The sequence below is a fragment of the Glandiceps talaboti genome, chromosome 10, assembly GCF_964340395.1.
Source record: "Glandiceps talaboti chromosome 10, keGlaTala1.1, whole genome shotgun sequence".
Lineage (NCBI taxonomy): Eukaryota > Metazoa > Hemichordata > Enteropneusta > Spengelidae > Glandiceps > Glandiceps talaboti.
In genome coordinates this window covers 19,888,163-19,913,566 of record NC_135558.1, presented here as the reverse complement: position 1 = coordinate 19,913,566, position 25,404 = coordinate 19,888,163, and the positions used below count along the sequence as shown (strand labels likewise).

The window sequence follows — 25,404 nt, the reverse complement described above, 5'->3', positions numbered from 1 at the left end:
AGCTGTGCCACAACACCATTGGCGCTATTGTTTTGCTGAATAAACTGTAATATGATGCTCCATGGTGTATCCATAATTCAAAACAGCTACAAAAGAGGGCGCCCCATATGACGAAAAGCAATGATTATATCATTCATCACGCCATAGTGCACGTAACAATCGATAAGGCTTAACATGTGGCTAAAACAAATCCTTGGTCCATTGATAATGTCATCTAACGCCACGACATCTGGTTGGCATTACCACTATTTTCATCATGAAACAATGGGAAATGATGTTTTTTTTTTCTTCACACGAGTTTATACATATCTACTTTAAAGCACTTACAAGTTTTATTTTCTTACGAACACAGCATTCGAACGTTGAAACCTGCGCATGCGCACAACTAATATTTCCTTGAACCATGATCGTACTGAAAGTGACTTCACACAACAAATGCAAATAGGGGTACCGCCTCTCACTTTTACTACGACAGTGTGACGTGGCACTGCTACTTTCTGTTGTATATTGCAATCTGAAAGTCGCAACCCTGTACGTGGTGTGCACTCACTGAATATCACGTTCGTCGAGGGTTCAAAACCGGGAGGTCAGAAAAGTGTCGTTGCTGGATTAGGGGAGTTCACGGTCAGTATTACTAGTCGTCGACAATAAGTGACCCCGACCCGACCCCGTTTGAAGACGTTTGGAAAACACTCCGCTTGTTTAAAGAGGGCGGCGTCCTAGTTCCGGTACTGTTGACTCCGTTTCTACTGTTACATTACAAAGATGGCAGGCATTGTAGTAATAGCAGTTGCGGCAATTGTTGTTGTTATTGCAATCTACTATCTGAAGTCTGTGTTCCTACCTGAGAAGGTAAGCCACAACAGTACTATCAAGATTAGACGAGTTAAACAATATTTGACAAATAACATGCCAACAGTACCATTACGTATAAGTTGAAAGGTGTATGACCTCTGATAACCTTGACAGGTGTACGACCTCAAAAGACTGACACGGGCTGCAGTGAAGTTTGGTATCACTCGAGAACCTGGGTCCTAAACTTAATTGTATACGATCGAGTATGCTTACGATTCTCGTTAGCACAACTGAACTTCTTTGGTTCATCAGTAGTGCTATGGGTGTGGAAAAGAGTCTGTTTGTCTGTCTGTCTGTCTGTCTGTCTGTCTGTCTGTCTGTTTGTATGTATGTATGTATGTATGTATGTATGTATGTATGTATGTATGTATGTATGTATGTATGTATGTTTTTGTTTGTTTGTTTGTTTGTTTGTTTGTTTGTTTGTTTGTTTGTGTGTGTGTGTGATGAGTGTAAATAACTTAAAGTCAAAAACCGCTGGACTGATTGCCATGACATTTATACTACCTTGCGTATCGAGTTGGTAAATTGTTCAAATCAAAATGATCTTACCAACAGTGTGTGATATGGGTTAAAAAAATGTGATGTTTGGTCAAAAAACTACTGGACAGATCAGTCTGAAATTTGGTTGGAACATTCTTTAGGGTGTTGTGATTAAGAAGTATTCATGTCATGATGACCCCATCAGTGATATGCAAATTAGGTCTAAAAACGTGTCTTGTTTGTCAAAAAATTATAATTCCAAAAACTACTAAGCAGATTGAGCTGAAATTTAATGGGGATGCGTCTCTGCGTCTGGGGATGTGTAGATAAAGGTGTATTCGCAACATGATTGCGTTATTCTGCATTTTGATGCAATTAGCCCTAGCAACCAAAATCACGCTCTTAGCAACATTGAAATGATGATGCATATTACAAGATAAGAGCAGAAATTAATAGGCAACATGCAAATATGCCTAGCAACAAGACCACAACAATAGCAACAGCCAAATGGTAGTGTATATTACAACGATACCAACAGGGATTAATAGGGAAGTGAATAAAGATTTAAAAAAAAAAAGTATATGTAAATTAACTAACAATAAAACCACGCCCATAGCAACAGTCAAATGATGACGTGTATTGCAAAGATAATGACAGGGATTAATATGCAAGCGAATGTACATTTAAAGGTATGTATGCAAATATGCTTAGGACCAAGACAACGCCCATAGCAACAGTGAAATTGTGATGTATAATATTGCAAAAATAACAACATGGATGGTTAGGCAAGTGAATAAACTTTCAAAAAACTTGACATAATTGATTCCGCAATGAAGATAGTGTCTATATCAACAGGAAAATATTGATGTACATATTTTTTTCTTAGAGATAACTATACAGTTGTCCTACAATGGAATTGGCACTATTTTTTTCACTAGTGTAAACACACTGTAAAAACTTAATTTAAACTATTCATTGGTCTTTCCAGACAAATAAATTGTTATTTACTATGATATTATATACTTTTCTCTTGAAAAAATGGCATTTATCAACGTTTTCAGAGATAATTAGGTGACTTTTCACACATTTAAGGAGGTGATACATTTTCTTCAAATATGATGACGTCATTGTTGACTGACTTCCGAGCCTAATTCTGCATGAGTCCGCATCCGATAAGGGATTGTTTATCACATGATTGTAAAGGTTCAGGGGTTATCATTACCGATGTGGAAGGACTATAGCTCTTTTGGCATGTGAATGACAGTACTGAAGATTAGGTGGCCTGTTAGCAAGTTGACCCTTCCTCAATCATTTGTTTTACATGCACTTTGTTGTATGTGTAGTAATGCCAACCTACAACCAACTGCACAGATTCTGGTATTTTTTCATAGTTGACATGAGATTTTACTTTAATCACTTAGCGCAACTTTGAGGCTTGATTTCAAAATATAAGACCATACGACATGCCACGACAGTTTTGCATGATAAAGGCACATTTCTCTCTATACTTTGTATTATAGTATAGTTATACAGAACAGCATGCGACACAGCCATTCATGCATTCATGTATTCAGCCAGCTTGTTGTTGCTTGATCGTGCTTTCGGAAATGGGAGAGCTTTATCCTGTCAACAGATTTTGCCCATATATGTTTATTAATTTGTCCTTCACCTAAACTGTATATGCATTCTTTAGTTACCGATCTGTCTGATAATAATACTGACAGTTCAGCTTTAGTTTAGTACCTCCACACTTCTTTGTGTTACCACATTCCTTTACCATCTTGTCTATAATTCCTACGCCTGTTGAAATCCACTTGGCCATTTATCACTCCCTGTCTGTTTTTCTGTAGCACTCAATTGACCTTTTACTGCGGTTACGCTGGTTACGCCTTCTTGTATTTTGTGTTGAATCATGGGGTCAAAAGAGTCGTAAAAATGGGCACTACACAGTAGCTAGAATCAATACTAACTCTTTGAAGTCAACATTTGGTTTTAAAAATGTCGACACAATGATACAAACATGTTAAATTGTACAAGGACACCACACAGGCATAATTATCTTACGGAGAACAAGTTTATGTTAAACCTTTCACAAATTGAAAATTTGCGACAGATGTAAACTCGAATTTTGCATTTGGTTTATTTAGACGTCATATATTCCAGTAGTATTTATTAACATTACAGTCACGTTCTAGTTTCTAGTATGAGTACATTAATTATTCGACACTAACCCTGCCTTTGTTAACAAAGCAAATACAGTCTTTAACTGATCGGATCTTCAACTAGACCAATGTATGTAAAACACACGATGTATAACCTAAAGACATTTGCAGCTAAAACAATGTTGGTTTGCTTTTCACGCACGTAACATGACATGTTTTACACACACTCAGACAACTTCAAATGCAAACGAAACAATTACATAGGTGTCAACCACATGTACAAGAGGGATGCAGAAGTATTCAAGTTGAAATGTTGTTTATCAGTTAGAAAATAAGCAATTGAAGCCATTAAAATCATCAAGTCCATGTGTAATGTTTTCATTGGGAGCCAGTTTTTACTGCACTGTGAAAGAATAGCAATGCTTAGTACTGTTCTATGTGATTGGGCAAAGGATCCCGCTGACTGTGTTGTATTGTGTTTCTATCTGTTATTGTTAGTCTAGAGTTGAAATATGTGTTGCTCTATGTCAAAAATGTAATGTCCCATGAGTGAAACACCAAACCAATTTCATTGTAGCTGTAAGAGCAATTAAATATGGCGTCAGCTTGAGAGGGATGGATGTGTATGTAATATGAAGATAGTAAGATAGTTTAGTAGATGAGTCAAAATAATATCAGAATGTTTTTAAAAAAAGAACCTCTGAAACCCATGATATTAAAAACGGTACCGTACCCCTTCATAACATCGTCTTTGATGCAAAGAGTCACAATACTAGTGTACAGAGATTGGAGGACAGGTGTAAATAACAGTCGTCTAAATTCAAACATTGTTACTTCGTGTTTGACGCAATCTTGCAGGTTCCAAGCGATGCTACCAGTGATAACCAAATGAAAGCTTTGATACCAGGAATGAAGAAGAGTGATCCTGAGTAAGTTTACTATTCCCATGTTTATCATTTCGTAATGTACGTACGCAAACGGTCTAAAGGTCAGTGGAAAAGTAAATGGATACTACGCGTTTCTATACAATTTAAGCAATTTGAAAGTGCGAAGTACTTATTTGCATTAATATAATCAAGTCGTTTGTTGTATCCAGTGTTATATGCAATTGATTGGCATTAGGAAAACGATTCTTTCGTTCGTACAGAGTTCTTTAGTTTGATTACTTTCTTTGGTTTAAACAAACAGTAAACACAATATTTCAAACCCCAAATGCTGGTTATTATTTTACATGTAGTTACGTCAGATTACTGCGTATGGTAAGGGAGCCTTCAATAATTACAAGAGATGGGTGACACCCCTCTTTCTCGTTAACCACTGTCCCTTTCTTGTTCAAATATTTCAGGATTATATGTTAAAATGTTGTCAAACGTTAGACTGGGATTTGAAATCAAGAAGCCATTGTGAGGAATAGATCCCACCGCTGAAACCGCATTAATAATTTTAAAATCACTGATTGTTTCTCACCACCACCACCACCACCACCACCACCACCACCACCACCACCACCACCACCACCACGGATTTTGATTCCAATGTTTTTTTAAATCTAAATGGCAGAACTGAAGGCCAGAACCCCAAAGAATAAATGGGCGCACTACTGACATTGTCGGTACCTAGGTCATTGTCCCAATTCCACCACTTTATCCCAATATCTTACCATAATATTCCCCTTCACTCCTGTGAGGCCCATTCATCTCCTCCCACCATAACTAACAATCGATTAAAGTACCTCATGGTTGTCAGCAATGATTTGACGGGTATGTCTAATAATACAGTACAACAGTACTAGTGGTAGTGGTGGGACGCTGCAGCTATGGGATATGAAGCCAGTGCAGTAGTGTGATCAAACCAAAGTCAATACATTATACAATGTTAGATAGCATGGTAAAATGTGACCCTCTACCTTATTACCTTTTATGAAATATATCATAATGATACGAGAGTAACTTGAGTGAGAATTCGGGAACATGAAATAGTGAACTTTATTATGTCTGTAGGAAAGGAAATCTTCCAGATATAGATGAAGCTGGAGGTTTTCATGAATTTCTGGTGAAGTTACATTCCAACTATGGTCCAGTAGCATCATTTTGGTATGGAAAGACCTATTCTGTTAGTTTGGGATCTCCTGAAGCCTTTAAAGACCACATCAAGCTATTTGATAGACCACGTACGTTTAAATCGTTTATTGATACATTTTATATACTATACACTTTCACATTAGCATGATGCATCATGCACTTTATTAGGCACTTTTTTAGGGAAGAGCTGAAATTAGTTGGGAATGTTTTTCTGCAGATATTACCAAAGCATATGAACACAATTAACCCCAGCAACGTCCATGACCAGCTCCTTAGCAACAACCAGATGATGGTGTACTATGCAAAGATAGCAATAGAGATTAATGAACAAGTGGATAAACATTCAGAAACTGAATGCAGATATGCATAACAATAAAGCCATTCTCATAGCAACAGTGAAATGGTGATGTATATTGCAAAAATAACGACATGGATGGTTAGGAAAGTAGATAATCTTTCAAATAATTGACATAATTGACCCTGCAACTAAGATATTGCCCATACCAAAAGTGAAATTATGGTATATATAAATATTAAAAACAAAACCACATAAATTATAAAATTGTGCCACAAAGCCATTGGTGCTATTGTTTGTAGATGTGCTTTGAGTCAAGTGAATTTTGCATGCAGAGTCATCCAACTAATGATGTGATAAGCTGCATATCACCAAATTATGTATATTCTGTTTCCTTTTAGCTGAACTCTTTGAATTTGTGCTACCACTAGTTGGAAAAGACAGCATCCAGTACGCTAATGCAGAGGATGGTAAAGAAAGGCGCCGTACATATGATGCCCCATTCAGTCATGAAGCAATCAGGAATTATTTTCCAAACTTCCAAAAGGTAAGTGTTTTTTATATTGCTACATAATTCTGTAACAAACTTCATAGCATCACAATGACACAAGAAAGGTTTACTGTTAATTTTCTGACAGTTGAAGATTAATACAATGTCTAATTTCGATATCGAGGTGCAGTCAGGCAGGCCTGCCATTGTTTTGCGCACCTGCCAATTATTCTTAAGCAGGTAACCTTGAAAATGACATGTCCAATCACTTTTTCTACATGCCCAAATTTTTGAATTGTTGTATATGTTAGTGCTATAGCATGTTGCACAGTGGTCATTCTTTGCCATTTTAATGTAAAATGGTCCTAACTGCCATATCTGTGATAACCAATTCATACTCTGTTTTAAAGAACAATAGAAAAGTACATAAGACAAACCTTTGATATAATATAACACAAAGAATTGTTAATTTTATCTTTAGACAAATGCATATCAACTTGTTTTTTATTGCTATTATTAGTGTTTTAACCATGTTTTTAACCATATTCCAAAACATTATATGTCTCAAGATCTGGAGGCATAATAAATAATTTCATTACAAATCGTACAGACTGCACAGAGCACAACCCAGACCATTGTTGGCCACGTAAACGTAAATCTGTCTGCGCCCCCTCTCCGTTGTTAGCCATATCTCCCCAGGTATGAGGTTTTGAATCTTGAGACACCATTCGGGTGTCCGCGCCTAGGTTAATAGAGGAAAGTTTTCAAGTCAGACACAACTTCAAGGTCAAATAAAAAATAATTCCATAACTTTGTATTTTCTACTTGCAAAGGCTGTTCATGTGTGTACACCCACATTCTTAGAGGCAAACAGGCACTGACATTTGGCCTTGTAATTAATCTTCAAGGGCAAATTGAAATTTGGTCAATGACCTCGTTAGGTTAGCTTGTTCAAAGGGTCAGCATTCAATTGTGTACACAAGTATTATCACATACACCCATTCTGATAAAACACCAATGACCTAAGCTTAACAATCATATACTCCAAACAGTTTTCCATGTATAAATAGATTATAAGTGTATACATCCTTGCTTTTAGAGGTGAGATTTCTGTATAAAACTGACCTTTGGCATCAACTAACAACCTATATTCTGAAATAGTAATTTCCACATTATTTTTTTCTTCTATGAGTCACACCATTATGCTAACAGAGAAAAGCTGTCTATTCAGATTGATCAACCAATGCTTTCTCAATGTCGACAAACACATTCCAGGCTCATATATCAGTATCTTGGACTATATAGGTATATATTTGATGCCAATAATCTCCTGTAGTGTATTGGGCGCTAATTCACATCATTATATTATCATATGCATAACCATTGATATGTATTACCATATGAACTTATTAAATTGTAGGACTCGGACTCTTAGACATTAATGTACAGAACCAATATGGTTGTTTCATTGAATGCAGAAGACATGATCCTTTAGAAAGTGTCACTATTTCTTCAAATATGTCAGTTTAATGGCAGTAAATTCAAAATTGAATTGACACTTGATTATCTGAACTCCTTGATAATAATAGGCAGCTGAAGACATGGTGAAGAAGATATTGCTACTTCCTCCTGGCGACCATATTCCAATAACAGAGTACATGTCGGTGTTGGTGATCAGGGCAATAAGCAATGCTACATTTGGGGATTTTTTTGATGATGACAAGAAAGCTGTGAGTCTTCTCCACCATTATGAAACGGTGAGTCACTTGTATTGTCATTTATTTTACACCACCTATATACATTGCAAGCAATAAACCCAGCACTTGATTACAAATGCGCCTCTTATTTGGATTCATTAAAGAAAGATCGTCATATGCAGAAATACATTTCTCATATTGATGATGAATGATAACAATGCATTTTGTATTTCATAGCGACACCAACAAAGTTAGACTGTCAACGGTCGTCTTGACTTTCTTGTAATTTATATGAAATTAATTGAATTTAACAAAGCATTGTGTGCATTGAATGTTCCATGAAGTCAAGACGACTGTTCTAACCCACCGGACTTTCATTTCTATGAATATTCATGAGCGCTATCGTTTATGGAACATCTAACTCAGATGCCTGGTTAACCACTAGGGGGCGTTTGAGGAGATAGTACAGATGCTGGATTATTTTATTTGTTTGAATCCTCAGTGAGTAGTGCACGTTCTGCATGTGCATTGTACATGCTGACTATTATTTTAGATTGTATATTATAGGTTGTGTATTTTTTTTAGGAGTACGACAAAATGTAATCTGCATCTGAATTACAACAAAGTGTCTACATCCATACTATGATGAACTCATGTGGAAGTTAAGTGTGTGACCGTATGTAATACAGTAATTAACTTTCTTTTCCAAAGATTGGCATTTAAAGTCATGTAAACAAATGAACAAGACGCAGAGAGATTTCATGGGGCGTTTCATGGAGTGTTTATGGTGATGATATCTCATTAATGTTGATTATCATAATGTATTCATTCCACAGACGTTTGCCACATTAAATAAGCTAATGACAGGTGATATTGATAAACCTGAAGGAGAGGAATTTGATCAAGGTAATCTCTATGTCTGTGTGTCTGTCTGTCAGTCTGTTTGCCTATCTGTCTGCCTCTGTATCTGTATCTCTCTCTGCCTGCCTGTCTGCATGTATGTATGTATGTATGTATGTATGTATGTATGTATGTATGTATGTATGTATGTATGTCTACCTCCATGTGTGTATCGGTCTCTCTGCCTGTCTGACTGACTTACTGACTGTTACATTGGGTTACATCTGTATGTCTGTCCATGAATCGATGTGTCCTAGCATTCACCATGATATTGCAACTGCTGATTTTCACTAAACCTGGCACAAAGGCAACATACTATGAGAGACATGTATGCGTGTCGCTTTGTTTTGTGACCGACTCAAAATTAAATATGACCAAATGCTGGCCATTGTTGTTGTTAAATTTCACAATTTAATTCTCATAACTTTAATAGGATGTTTTATCTGTAACAGTTGTTCAATTATGACTTGGATTTTCAATATGTATATATATATATATATATATATAACTTAATTTCGTGGCCTTTACCTTTATAGCAAAATTATAGTGGCCATATTTGTGATAATAAACCACATTTTGTCTCTTTTCGCTCTACTGAGACGTTGATCTTTGACCTTGACAAAGATTTTCAAGTCAAAATAATTGAAATTTGTCATGCCACTTAAGTGTCTATATTCATATTATCAAAGGTATGCTTCTTTTTTTTACCTTGACCTTTGACTGTCTTTCACAGCCAAATAGTAAATTGGTCAAGAAATTACAATGTGTTATAACCATTCAAGTGTCAGCACCTGTATTTACAGAGGTTGTCTTTGACCTTGACCTTAATCTTCAAGGGCAAATAGTAAATTGTTTAATACATTTGGAAGTTTCATTCCATGATTCAAGAGGCAGCATTTAAATGTGTACACCCACAATGTTAAAGGTATCGTTACTATTCTGACAGACTTTTGCATATAATCTTCGAAATTGAATTTGTAGAACAACCACCATACAGCAACCAGTTGGGACTATGTCTTATATGAAGGCTTGTTCCTTATACTATGATGCCAATCCAAGTCATTGTTGTTTAGTCTTTTAATTTTGGTATCTTTCATTCATAGGTGGTGTATAAACCTTACTTTTTTGAAGCATATAATGCTCAGTCCAATAGCAATCAGGTGGCAAAAAGTCTTGGGAAATGTTTTGTAGTTATAGTGTTAAGAGGAGAGTAGAATGTCAATGATGATGATGATGATGATGATGATGATGATGATGATGATGATGATGATGATGATGATGATGGTGATCTTTTGCAGCACTGAAAAATTGGCATGATTTCATGCGTGAAGCAGTTCAGCATAGACGTGATAACCCACCTGGTGAACAGGAGTGTACTTTTATTGATGTTTTGATAGAGAGTTGTCCAACTGAGGATAGACTGCTGGCTGATGCACTCAGTTACTTCATAGCTAGCTACCACACAACAAACTTCAGTAAGTAATTTCAATGATATACATGTACTACTACTACTACTACTACTACTACTACTACTAGTAGTAGTAGTAGTAGTAGTAGTAGTAGTACTTCTGCAACTGCAACTGCAGCAAATCCTTTCAGGTCAGTGACAGGTCGAGTCAGCTTGGTTATTTTGCGTATGTTTACAAACGTCATTTAATTTTGCGTATGTTTACAAACGTCATTTAAGTCTTCATCAGTTACTGCACAGTAACTACAGTAGCTTTCCCTAATTCATCGCTAGGTGTCGTCCTTCCATAGTACTATAAAAGCCTGAAAAGGCTACCTTACGTCATTACCTTTCTTCACGCTGTAACGGTAACATCTCAGACAGTGTTACCGGTCGTTCCTTCCTCATTTACTATGTCAGGGAAAGGCAAGTCGAAAAAAGGCAAGAAGTCTTGTAAGTCGTCCGTATCTGTTACTCAGCCGAACGTAAGACGGGACTCAACGCCAGTGGCTTTTGCTATAAACCCTGATGAAGACAATAATACCGTTACCAACAGTATCGTCTCCGAGGTTTCAGAAACCGAAGAAGTTTTACCTACAGCTATTGAAGACTTTCCTTCGACTAGTTCTGCTCCAGATTCCATTCTTCAAATAGCGACGCAAGTCGCTCAACTTCTAGCCCAGCAGCGGTCGGATAGCGCACCGGGCGGACCACGTACACGTAGTGACCAAGACCAGGTCGACGGTATTAGCATAACACATGCTTCCACATGCGGGCCGCCATCTTGTAGTTGTACGCCCACTCAACAGGCAGGGTTACCGAGTTTGAGTATTGGTAGGAAACACAAAACTTCGAGGGTAAGTGCACCAATTCCTACAAAGCAGAGACGTATTGTACAAACCGAGTATGATAATTCCGGGTCCGAAGTGAGTGATTCTGACAAGTCTGGTAATTCTGAAGTTGCGTCTTCTCTGCCTATAACAGTTTCATCCTGGAACGAGCCTATATTTGACGAATCCACGTCTGCGTATGCTCAAGTTCCTGACTATCACGCTGCTGTTCCGGGTTGGAACATGGACGCCTCCACGGCCGAATGGTTCTCTAGAAGAGCAGACCGTCCCTTATCGTATTCTGTAGTTCAACAGTTAAAAGAGAAGTACACGGTACCAGACCAATTCGAGCCATACTTCAAGGCACAGGAATTGCCGTCTTCCGTACAGAATCTAATCAAATCTAGCAAGTCAAGCTATCGTAACCATGACCGTCCGTATTACAAGGTTCATCAGAACTTTAACTTGTCTATTCGCCCAGTTCTTCAAGCCCTGGAAACCATTATTTCTCCAGAATTTGACCCGGTACAGCACGTACCAACAATTAGAGAGGCACTTGGAGATGCTATCCATCTTATGACTACTGCGAGCTACGCGCTAGCTGAGGTTCGTCAGGCAAGATTGAAGCCATTCTTTCGTAGTGAATACAAAGATTTATTACAAGATGCCAAGCCGACATCACAGGGATTTTTTGGTGGAAACTTGGTAAAGGCCATAAACGACTCCAAGAAGTCAGTCAATGCTTTTCGTATCGTTTCCAGAAATGACAACAGGTCAGTCAAACAAACCGGAAACCAGTCTGGATATTACAAGGGTGGAAAAAACTATCAACGAAACAACTACAACCAAGACAATAAGAAGAAGTACCAAAAGGGCTCAGGCAGACCACAAGGAAAAGGTAATTACACCTCTTCCAACCAGAATAAGCAGTGAACTTGTAAAGTCATCAATACCAGTTGCAGGCAGACTCCAGTATTTCCTAAATACTTGGAAAACAATTACACAAAACACTTGGATTTCAAAGGTCATTCAGGGTTACAAACTTCAGTTAACATCAACTCCAGTTCAGTCAATCCAGCCAATTACCAACCCAACATCCAGCAAGCAGTATCAAATCATTCAGACAGAAATAGAAAATTTACTTCACAAGCAGGCCATAGTTCCAGTCAAACATCAACCAGGTCAGTTTGTTTCCAGAATTTTCACTGTTCCAAAACCATCAGGGGATTACAGGGTAATCATAGACCTCAAAGAACTGAACAGACACATCAAAAAGATATCTTTCAAAATGGAGAGCCATCCTGTCATAGAACAGTTGTTAAGCCAGGGTTATTTCATGACGTCAATAGATCTCACAGATGCATACTTCATGATTCCCATTCATGCAGATCATCAAAAATATCTTTGTTTCCAGTGGATAGACCAGCGCTACCAATACACTTGCCTACCATTCGGGCTCACTTCAGCACCAAGGCTATTCACAAAGGTTATGAAAATCCCACTTGCTCATGCTCGTTCACGGGGAATCCTTTGCAGCAGTTTCATAGACGATATAATCAATGTAGCAGAAACCAGAGAACTGTGTCAGAGAAACAACAACTACCTTCTAGGTCTCTTCCAACGACTCGGGTTCATACCCAACTTGAAAAAATCACATCTAATCCCAACACAGGTACTCACCCATCTAGGTCGTACCTACAACACAGAGCTGATGACAGTCTCATTACCTCAGGACAAGCTACAAACCATTATCGGATTTGCAACCCACCTCTTAAACAGACAGTCAGTCTCTTTGCGTCAATTAGCAAGAATGTTGGGATTAATAGAAAACGCAAGGGGTTCCATGGCCATTGCTGCATGCCATTATCGAAGTCTACAACGTCAGTTAGTTCACAAGGTTTTTCCAGAAGTCTCTTGGGAAATCCCAATACTCCTTTCAAAGGAGTCAAAGTCCGATCTTCAGTGGTGGATAAATCAGGCCTCCACACACAACGGTCGACTGATACATCCTCCACCTCCAGACTTAACTATCCAGGCAGATGCCTCACTCAGTGGTTGGGGAGCAGTATGTGGTCATCAGGCAACACAGGGACGTTGGACTTTACAGGAAAAGGAATTACATATCAACATTCTGGAAATAAAGGCCGCTCTTCTATCCATACAGACATTTGTCCAAAACAGGTCAGACCTCTCCGTAACAGTACAGCTAGACAACACGTCAGCAGTGGCTTATCTAAATCACCAGGGGGGAGTCAGATCCAGGGAACTATGTGCAGTAGCCCTACAAGTTTGGCAATTGTGCGAAACTCAAAATATTACCCTTGCAGTAGAATACTTACCAGGAATAGACAATACATTAGCAGACCATCAGTCCAGGATATTTACAGATCAACACGACTTTCAACTCAAACCAGACCTTTTCAGACAGGTTTGCAGCAGGTTTCACCTACCAGAAATAGACTTATTCGCAAGTCGAAATACAGCTCAACTTCCCCTGTATGTGTCATGGAAGTTAGACCCCAAAGCTTTTGCAGTCGACGCATTCTCTCTCTCATGGGCAGAGAAAGAGTTGTACATGTTTCCACCACATCTACTAATACTGAAATGTCTAAGGAAAATACAACAGGACAGAGCAAGAACGCTGTTTGTAGCACCAGTATGGAAAACGAAACCGTGGTATCCAATGTTACTACAGTTAACCAGCAACTACCCGGTACTTCTGCCAGATTGCACAGACTTACTCAGGGAACCACACACAGGGAATCAACCCAAGTTCAGTTTGACTCCTCTAGCCGTTTGGCAACTCTCCGGTCACACTACAGAGGTCTTGGACTTTCACAGCAGGCTACAGAGATCCTCATCAAGGCAATCTGCATCAAGACTTCTAGACTCTACGACAGCAAGTGGAAGCGCTTCGCTAGCTGGTGTGTACAACAGAATACCAATCCCGTTTCATGTCCTGTAATTCAGGTAGTAGAATTCCTTACTGGGTTATTCAATAGACATAGGCTTGCATATAGTACCTTAAATGGATACAGATCTGCTATCTCTTCTGTACATTTGCACATTAATAATGAACCAGTTGGATCACATCCACTTATTACAAGATTATTTAAAGGTTTCTTTCGTGTTAGGCCACCTTTACCACGTTACCCAACAACCTGGAGTGTAGCGAAAGTTCTGCACTATTTAAAGTCACTGCATCCAGCAAGGAGTCTAAGCCTGAAGCAACTCACTCTTAAGACTGCAACTTTAATTGCACTAACCTCCTCAGATAGAGGACAGACTTTAAGTTATTTGGACTTAAGATACTGTAATATATCGGATAGAGAATGTACTTTTGTTATCCCAAGTTTAACCAAGACATCAACTGTTACCAGGCCTTCGCGGGTGGTGAAGTGTCCAAGTTTTGGTGACAAGGCATTGGATGTCAAATATTACGTTTCTACATATATATGGAGAACTACCAAGTTAAGAGATTATGTAGTAACAATGGGGAAAACCCGACCATCAAGATTATTTATTTCATTTGTTAAACCTTTTAATGAGGTTACTTCTCAGACTATTGCAAGATGGATAAAGACTACACTTGCTAGGGCAGGCATTGATACAAATAAGTTTAGAGCCCACAGCACTAGGGGAGCAGCAACATCGGCAGCAATACGTCAAGGAGCAACTACTGCTCAGATTCTCCAACTTGGTGACTGGACTTCAGAATCTACATTCACACGGTTCTATCGCCGTCATACAGACAGCTCAGAGACTGGACGTTTGATACTTAGGGCTGTTCAGGAGACTGACAATTCAACCCACCAATAGGCATCCAGCTATGTAATCAGCTACTGTAGTTACTGTGCAGTAACTGATGAAGACTTGGAAAATTTGCCTACCTTAAGGACGTCAAATTAGAAGTCTTCGAGGGAACGTAGCAGTAACTACTACGTTCTTCCCTCCCACCCAGCCCGATGCCAATTTTCTGGTGAGTTGACTTTTCTACCCTATTTACTGTGTTAAACAGTTATAATCAGTATTCTTGTTCATTGTAGGTTCCACTGGTCCCATGCCTTTGTGCTCTTGTTTATTGGTCTTAGTACCATTGTTTTGCACTATGTTGCATATAAATTACCGCTCGTAATTGAGCAAAATTCTAGCTTAATTGCTAAATTTGGTCAGCACAAGTTGCTTATGACCTATGGTACCAGCTATCACGATATGGAACCTCTACACGCTGCTCAGAAAGGTAATGACGTAAGGTAGCCTTTTCAGGCTTTTATAGTACTATGGAAGGACGACACCTAGCGATGAATTAGGGAAAGCTACTGTAGTTACTGCTACGTTCCCTCGAAGACTTCTAATTTGACGTCCTTAAGGTAGGCAAATTTTCCAATTTGTCAAAGGTCAGCTTGGTGTGTTTATATATGTTCATGTATACACAGTCTATAGTGGCCTAAGGTTGCCAATGACAAAATTTGCTATAATCGTTAATATATTCTGGCGAAACTATTTTTTTTAAAGGGACAGGATAACAATCTTAGCGAAGAACGAAAAATAAACAATTTCATTTCTAAAAACAATCGAACCAAAACAAAATAAATATCATTTAATTTTTTTAAATAGGGAGAAAGTCAAAGCAAAGTAACAAAAAGAAATGAAATGAAAGTAAAATGCAATCAAATTGAAAAGTAAAATAAAATGAAATGAAATGTAATATTGAAGTGCAAAGTAAAATCAAATCAAATCAAAACAAAAATCAAAACGACAAATGAAATGAAATGAAAATAAAATCAAAATGAAATGAAAAATAAATTCAAAATCACATAAAAAGTAAATTCAAAATGACATGAAAAGCATATGAAAAAGAAAAGAAAAGAAAAATGCAAAAATGCTTATATTTTGTTGTTCGATAAGATTTATATCTTGTCCTTTTAAAAAAACACAATAGTTTTGCCAGAAAATATTAAGGATTATAACGATTTTCATCATTGGCAGCCTTATGCCCATACACAGTCCTCTCTTGACAAAGGTCAGCTTGATGGGTTTGTGTATGAATATCATCGTCACTTGTAATCATAAAATAGCAAGCAAGTACTAGTATATAGTCAGTAAATACCCTCCCTATAGTTTGTGTTCAGTCCCTGACATTGTTTCAATCAAACGGGGAACGATGGGATTGTCAATTCTTTTTCCTGCAGTTTGACCTTGTTATGAGTTTAAGCTTCATTTTACAGTGATGGTGTGGGCGATGTATTATTTGACAAAGGATTGTGAGGTCCAAGACAAGGTCTATGAAGAGATTATGAATGTACTTGGTGAGGATGACCTTGTTGATCATGAGACTCTACCAAAACTAGTGTAAGTCTACTGTTAAAGTGGCACAATCTGAGTTTATAAGCTCTTTTTTGATTGAAGTGACAATACTACATACCAGTATAATGTTATCTCAATGCATGTCTTCTATAACATTCATATAGTATTTTCTATCATTGTCAGAACAGATGATGGCATAGGGATTTTCTAGTAATTTTTGATACGTATCATAAATCATGTCATCGGATCATTTATGAGTACTATCTAAATAAGTTCAGTCAATTTCAAGTAATGGTTAAGTGTGCTCCGTTAAGGACAATACTGCGACTACCTTTTAAACATATAGCAAAAACTACACCCAAATATTATAAACCCAAGTTGTGCTCCTTGAAAACGAATTTATTTCCATTGGCCAATCATAATACATTGATCGGCATTTCACATATACTTAAAAAAGAAACATTTGCCACAGTACATTTCTCATTATAGACCATACATTATCGGTGTGCAGATATAAATGTAACTATATTATTCCCCTGCCATGTATGTCATCAATAAGCCAAACAATACTCGTCACCACTACTGTTTACTTGTAGAATGACATTCACCTCGTATAGACAAGTAAAAGGCCCCCCTTGATCACTCATAGGTTCCTGAGTTGCGCTGAACAAAAGATAAATACAATCTAATCTTACTGAGTTGAATAGTAAGATTTTAAAACATTATAGCATATTGTATTGTCCAAAAGGTCTTTGTTTGTAATATTTCTTTACTGTTTACTAATAGATACTAAAAACTGCAATTCAAACTTTTCAGCTACACAAAACAAGTATTTGATGAAGTCATGAGATGTTCAGCACTTGCAACAATGGCTGCCAGAGTTGACTATGAAAGAGACACGAAAGTACTGGGCTATACCATTCCAAAAGGGGTGAGGATTAAATAATATCTGGGACTTGAGTTGTTAACTGATATACATGCACATCCTAATATAGTTGTGTTGCGTGTCTGTCTGTCTGTCTGTCTGTATGTATGTATGTATGTATGTATGTATGTATGTATGTATGTATGTATGTATGTATGTATGGGTGTGTGTGTGTGTGTGTGTGTGTGTGTGTGTGTGCGCGCGTATGGTTTGCAAACGCATGTAAGTATGTGTTTCGGTGTGTATTTGACATGTATATATGTGTGAATGCTTAAATGCATCACTTAATGTCGCTTTTCTGACATCTCCATTATTTACAGACAGCAGTAGTACATGCACTTGGAGTGGTATTACTTGACCCCAAAGTCTGGCCAGATCCTGAAAGGTAATATCACATACAGTAAATTACACTTGTACCAGATATGATGTACAGCTTAAGTTAACCAGTGCAATAGGGACTTACAACGCATTTTTAGTATTTACAGTAACGACACATACTAGTAACTCACAATGGAACTAATACAACACCTCTTTTACCTTATAAAGACTATATATAATAGAGACAAAGAAGCATTCTCTTCACAGTGTCCTGGTTATTGTTGTTTTAAAGCAGACTATCCAAAGTCTGACACCACACACACATAGACTCACATAAAAACACAAACGTACACAAACAAGTAAACAAACAAAACACACAAGCAAACAAACAAACAGGCCGACAGAAAAACAGACAGACAGGCAGATAGACAAACAAACAACACAGACAAAAAACAAAAACACAAATAAATAAATAAATAAACAGACAAACAAACACAAACACATTTATCCAAGTATGTTGATGCAGTACAAAGTTTTATTTGTTACCTATACACTTATCAAACGATCATTCTAGTAATACCCAGTGTGGCTTTACCATACAACAATGACCAGTTTGCAGGTAGATAGTATAGTATATCAGACAATCACATGACTGTATAGGTATATCAGTTTTATATTAGACAATTGCATATTTATATAAAGATCGATAATATATCAGTTATACTTTAGACAAATACATGGCTGTATACAGATATGTAGTATCTCAGTTTTACTTTAGACAATTACATGACTGTATATAGGTACGACGTAAGTGTTTTATGAAAACTTCTTTGAATAAAAGTTAAGTGTTTATTGTCTGGATAACCAATCTTTAGTATATTTTAATTCCAGGTTTGACCCGGACAGATTTTCTCCTGAGGAAGTGTCCAAGCGTCATCCTTTAGCCTTTTCAGTGTTTGGATTTGCTGGGAAAAGAATTTGTCCTGGGTATCGTATAGCGTATGCTGAGGCGACAGTTTTCTTGGTGGCTTTACTGAGGAAATTTAAATTTCACTTGGTAGAGGGACAAAACATACAACACAAGTTTGGTTTTGTAACTCTACCAAGCGATGAAATATGGCTCACTGCTAGTGAAAGAAATTTGGTTGACTAAATTTGACTGATGCCCATACAGTTGTCATAACTAAGTCAGATGTGAATCAATAACGAAATGTGACACATGTACTATGAGTTGTAATCCAACGTACTGTGTGACATTTTCTTATGTCAGAATATATTTCAAAAGTAAATGCTGGTTTGTTTTTTTTTAAATCGTGTGTACCTTGTTTTCAGAACAATAGAGTGTTGCAAATGTGCGTGTGGTACTTGCTGAAGTGTTTTTAGAGGAGAGATCACAAGCTATGCTTTGACATTGACTTTCACTTTTAGCACAACTGAACTAGTATTGCTTTAAGCATGGTGAAATGTCTGTGCTTTAGGGGGTGAACTATATTTGTGTGAGTGTGAGTGTGTGTGTGTGTGTGTGTGTATGTCTGTCTGTCTGTGCGAATGTAATGACTGAAAGTCAAAAACCGCCAGACCGATTGCCTTTTTTTGGATGAAAGGTGTGATTTATTTTGCAAAAACTCCAAAACTCCAGGACAGATTGGTCTGAAATTTGGTTTGAACGTTTTAATGAGTACATGTATGTAGATTAAGGATTGTTTATGACATGATATCATCAGTGATATGTATATAGTTCTTAAAATGTGTTATTTTGATGAAACAATATTTAATTCTAAATAAAGATAACAACAGGGATTGTTAGCGAGTGAATATACTTTTTTTTAAAAATGTATACAATATATAAAGCAAAAAGATGACGCCCATAGCAACAGCCAAATGATTGTGTTTATTGCAAATATGACAACTGGTATTAATTAACTGGTATTAAGGCAAGTGAATAAAGGTTCACAAAATGTGCAAACATACCTAGCAAACAAGACTTCGCCCACAGCAACAACCGAATGATGATGTATATTGCAATGATAGCAATAGGGAAGGGATTCATAATTATAATCATATTAATATTTTATTAAATAACACAAATTTTTAGTTTTGCTACCACACCATTGGAGTTATTTGTTTACAAGTCTCTGCTATAACATTTTTGTTTATTAAAGTAATGATATATCATGTCTGGCAATATGTTTTTATATCGATAATGGAGGTAATTTCATTGATATGTTGTGATTAATATCATCATCATGAACAGACTCGTGTGTTGACTTTGTCTTTATTTTACCGTTCATCAGCAAACACTTCTTTTTCACATAAGACGAGGACTTACTTTACAATTTATGTATTTACTATCTGTTTAGATAGATATTTGTATATGAGAAGCGAAGATACTGCTCTTTGTGAAGTTATTTTTATTAAAAATAATTACAGTCAACTTTGAAATATTCATTATTTATGCAATGAAGTGTGTAGGCCTTATTTTATAGTAAATCATAGCAAATATATTTAGTGTGTTATACAAGGTCAAGGAAGTAGGTATGTCCTATTTTATAGTACTTTATACAAGTAGGTGTAGGTCTTATTTCTTAGTAACAGATGATCGTACGGAATATATTTAGTGTATGATTTGGAATTTGAATTCTACTAAATGGTGATACAATAGTGAAAGAATTAAGCATTGAAATAGCACTATTATTCACTAGGTATATTGAATTATAACACTCGTTTCGTGTGATTATATTAAAGATATCGATCAAGTGTACAGTTATTATATATGAACCAGTGATACCGTGTTGCATGCATACAGGTGGTATACGCACTGTAGTGTAATATCAAAAATAACATTGTATACCTGTATTCTAATAGTATGCAAATGCAGCACGATTGTTCGTTATAATTGAAAACACGTGGTCACACTATGATTTTTACGGAAAGTTGCTGTTTTGGATAAACATATGTACGGTGTGATAATAACAGAACCCCATGCCACTGAGTTCCAGTGTAGGTACTCGTGGATAATTACACTCGTGCAAGCTTGCAGTGTGTGCTGTCATATTTTCACTCGCCACGTTTTTGAAAGTACGGCTGAAGAGTACACTAGAACTACTCGTGTAAACATAACCCTGTGTCACACTTGCACTCGTCCATCATGGAGTTTTGTCATATTAGTTATATTGTTTTACCCACACGTACATGATATTTGCTGACAAGTGTGATCACCAGTTTTTGTACTAATTTCTGTGTTGAGTATGTAACTAATTTCTTGTTTTTTTTATTGAAGAATGTGTTTAAATGAAACAACATTTGACGGCGATTTGCATAAGGAATAGTTGAATATATAACAAATGTTATAATAACATGTTTGCATTCAAATCAACATTTTCTTTTATATCTTTTCAGAATAACAGCTAACCCAAATAAAATAACATGGTACACATATTTGTTGTTGTCTTGCATATTAATTACCTGTTTAGCATAATAATACATATTAACATATACAAATATTCTTCTTCAAATAGTAATAACCAATAGAATGCCATATGTGCCTTATCTACCATAATATTTGGCAAATGTTAATTACATGAACCAAATAATTTTGAGCATAATGCGTGCGTATGATTTGCACTTTAGCTTAATTCGGTAAATTTTCTAAATTCAGCCGTGTGAGAAACCAACCCAATGAGAATCTTTCATTTTACACAAGGTTCATTTTGACAAATTTGAATAAGTCACTCCATTCTATTTCGGTGAGATCATAAGATCTGCAAAATAACTTTGTTTCAATACTATAGTGCGGCGACCTAGTATGAGTGGTTACTTAGTTGTTAATGGACTATTATTCCTATGCGACACTGCATTGATATATAGTATTAATAGATATAAATACACCCCCTCCCTGCCATCCAATATGATGACACAGATGACACAAGATTGAAGGAAAAGTCCACCAGACTATTAGCATCTCCAAGTATAGGTTAGAGCAGCCGATGTGAGATTTCTCCTTGCAAAGACCACGTCTTTAGCGATCGTCACTGATACCTCAGTGTAGTATACCATACAATAATTATTGTACATCTCCAGAATTTTAGTGGGAGTTACCTTATAAATGCACCTAAAATAGCGCCAATGGTACCAGTATTGTACAGTTTATGTGCAGTTTAGAAAAATGTTTATCCACATGCTGATACAGCTCTCTTTTACTGTTGCTCTGTACAGTATCAGTATCTTTGATAGTTGGTGGGTGACTAGTCAAAATTTATGAAATTTGATCCGTTTGCCTAACCATCTATGTTGTTAATTTATAATGCACATCATCATTTCACTGTTGCTATGGGTGTGGTCTTGTTACTAGGCATATCTGTTTATCCAAATGCATACCCATCATGTTGTTATCTTTGGAATATACATAATTTTACCAGGCATATTTGCATACATTTTTTTAATGTTTATTCATTTGCCTATTCAATAACCTTACCGTCGCAAAATATACTGGCATTTGGTTGTTGCTAAGGGTGTTGCTTTTGGTTACTATGGCCAAGTGTGTCAATATGATTTGACAAAAAATGAGCGTGGACCAGTTTTTAGAAAACGGAATAGCGAAAGCGTCACATGTTGCGTATATGTACATTCTCTACAGATTAGCTTGTGGGGGGGGGGGGGCTGTCGAACCTAGACATTGGAGAGAGATGCCTGATAGTGTAGGACAATATGGAATCGAAAATTGATGCAAGAAGTATGAAAATATTCAACTAACAAATTACTCCATTTCCACATACCAACAAGTAGCAAATACACCATCAAATAAACAATAAAATCATCCAATAACAGAAAAGCAACAAAACAACAACAACAACACATCATGAACACCATTTATAACATATTTAGTTGTTTATATATGTATAATAAGTTAATTCTATGGTTGAACTTTAAAACGCCTTCTACAATGCTTACTACATATTTGCATACTTTTGTAATTGATGATTATGATGTAAATTCTGTAACTGAGAATTACAGGAAATGGACAAAAAAAACTAAAAACTAGCAAAACTCTGTACTTTTTCAAGAACGACCACTCAGAGAAAGTTTGAGGACATTCATATAGTAGTTACATCATTGTTAAAATGTACATTGTTGTTCAATTGCACATAATATAGGTACTTTTTACAATTTACCCTTAAAGTCGCCATATGGATGAGGATTTGGTATTTACTTTGGATATTTAATTTTCAGAACAATTTCATCATGGTGTTATGGTGTAATTACTGTGTTTGGGTTCAGACATGATACTGCTTATACATGGACATCGTCAAACACCTAGTTAGAGAAATGAATATGGCTCACATGGGTGTCAAGACAATTGGTACACTAATATCGTATGTCTGGAGATGTCATTGAATTTAAAGTTTAGTATCTTTCTTTCATCTCCATGACGTTCATAATTATGCATGACCTATTGTTATCTTAAAAGCATATCTGATATGCGTGACTTATTGCAATTTAATTATTGTAAGACCATAGCGTCGCAGATTCAAAACTTGGCTTTTGACCGTTGGGCTGTGAGCATCTGAGTCGAATGCTGGCTCTAGCCTTGGAGGAGGGGGGGGGGGGGGGTTAGGCAGAACTCAGGACTTTGATAGATAAAGTCTATGTTCCAGTTCATACCACATATATCGTCTCGTATGCAGTTTATCATTCCACTACAAATCTTGCTGACCTTAAAGATTCGATAATGTCTTCCTGTTGGAAAATATGAAACAATATATGCCAAGTCTTTGTTTGTAACTCAACACATTGCAAAGGATTAATAGTGTATACTTTTTGTTATTGTATGTACAATAACAAACGTTTTACACACTTTTTAGCTTTTTGCAGTGTAATGACTTACAAACACAGAATTGGTCAATGTTGTTTCACATAGATTTTTCAAGTTGGAAGCCATGATAAAATTGTCTTAAAAATTAAAATCCAAAATAAATATCAAATCCTCCTCAGTATGGCCACTTTAATGTAGCGTAACACATTGCGAAAAGGTTGAGGTCTGTGGTTAACAGACATCCATAAAATAGTATTATATTGTGGAATATACCTAATTGCTTAGGTCCAGAACTGATGAATTCCGATGACGCCATACATCGCATGTAGGATATCGCTATCGCTAAACAAAAGAATTTTGGTGAGGATTGTAATGCTGTTACAATATATAACGTAAACGTACATTAATATATTTTTGAAACTGACATGTATTACGATTCAAAGTATTAAATATTTCGTGATTTAGATTATCACGATTCAATACTAGTTTTGAATTCTACCCTACTTCATGGAACCACCTCCCTTTTGATCTCCGCCATTCCAAATCTTTGTCAACCTTCAGACATTCTCTGAAAACTCACCTCTTCAACTGCTAATAACTGTTTTTCTTTCTCAGTTTATTTAATACACATTACCTTGAATTCACATTTTCATTAACTATTTGTGTATCCACTCTTCCTCTGCGCTTCGAGCTCTTCAGAGATGAGGCGCATTACAAACCATCTTATTATTATTATTATGATAATAACAAATAGTTCAGTATGCCACAGTAATTGGAAAACAACAGACATACTTTAATTCGCAACAAACTCCCTAACCCTACCCCAAATATGAAAAAGAAAAAATCTATAAAACTCAAGTTGTACTCCTGTAAGTCGTGTAAAAAAATTAAACATGTGTAAATCAACGACATTTTAAACGAAATATATATAATACGCCTAATTTCTTTATTCAAAGTAGGCACTGTTTGTTCGGTATGCCAAATGGATGTTATTCGAGTTGGGCTTTTATGAGACACATTGGCATTGAGATATATGTATAATGACACCTGTCAGAGATCTGTGATGATGCATCACTGGACTAGCAACGGACCCGGATGTTGGCATTCATATCAATGGAATGAATGTTGTACGGTTGTAGTACATGTATACTGTACGTACTGGTGAATTTATGTAGTGATAGACAAGTGATAAACCGTCTTGGAAGATATAACTAGAATCGTGTACACTTTCGTTTGTAAGTACAACCATACTGATAAACCGTAATTATAGAAATGAATAATGATAAAAAGCACGTGGTCTGGTCTAAAGGAAATGATATAGTTAAATACCTAGTATTACAATTAATTATGGTAACCGTATTATATATTTTTTAAAGTGATGTATGATGATATTAGAAATCTGTGTATCATCGCACAGTTCTATTTTCTTGCACGAATCATAACCATAAATTAAAGCACAGTGATAAATTGCTAGCAAGTTTTTTTTTTAATTTAGCATGTACTCTTTAATGTAGGCAACATACTTTCCGTTGCTTCAAATCTCGGGATCTCTCCTTACCCAATCTAGCTCCACAAGAAATAATACATTAAAAGTTGTCCATGCAGTGTAAACCCCCAACTGTTAGAATGTTGTAAACAATGGATAAGTTGCGTCCTGATACGACTTTCATTAGATTATTATGTAACTGCCCAAATAAATACTTAGAAGTCTATCTTCGTTATCATTGGACAGGATTCTGTGATTGATTAACAAAGTCATACTGTTAATGACTATGTTAATCGCTTCGTTTGAACTTGAAACT

At 36.5% G+C, this 25,404-nt stretch overlaps 1 protein-coding gene across 1 annotated transcript; it reads left to right on the top strand.

Moving 5' to 3' along the window:
• The first annotated feature begins 457 nt into the window (after nt 1-457).
• LOC144440870 (cytochrome P450 20A1-like) lies at nt 458-21,218 on the top strand. Its single transcript, XM_078130305.1, has 11 exons — nt 458-852; nt 4,359-4,429; nt 5,501-5,670; nt 6,278-6,423; nt 7,956-8,123; nt 8,900-8,969; nt 10,262-10,438; nt 16,469-16,592; nt 17,364-17,478; nt 17,793-17,857; nt 18,682-21,218. The coding sequence occupies exons 1-11, from the start codon at nt 766-768 to the stop codon at nt 18,941-18,943; spliced, it is 1,455 nt and encodes a 484-aa protein (XP_077986431.1). The 5' UTR covers nt 458-765; the 3' UTR covers nt 18,944-21,218.
• The last annotated feature ends 4,186 nt before the right edge of the window (nt 21,219-25,404 follow it).

Excerpts from the sequence above, each read along its gene's own strand:
- LOC144440870 (XM_078130305.1), top strand. The coding sequence starts at position 766 with ATGGCAGGCATTGTAGTAATAGCAGTTGCGGCAATTGTTGTTGTTATT. Across the intron at positions 4,430-5,500 it reads ATGAAGAAGAGTGATCCTGA|GAAAGGAAATCTTCCAGATA; the intron begins GTAAGTTTACTA and ends TTATGTCTGTAG. Across the intron at positions 16,593-17,363 it reads GAGACTCTACCAAAACTAGT|CTACACAAAACAAGTATTTG; the intron begins GTAAGTCTACTG and ends CAAACTTTTCAG.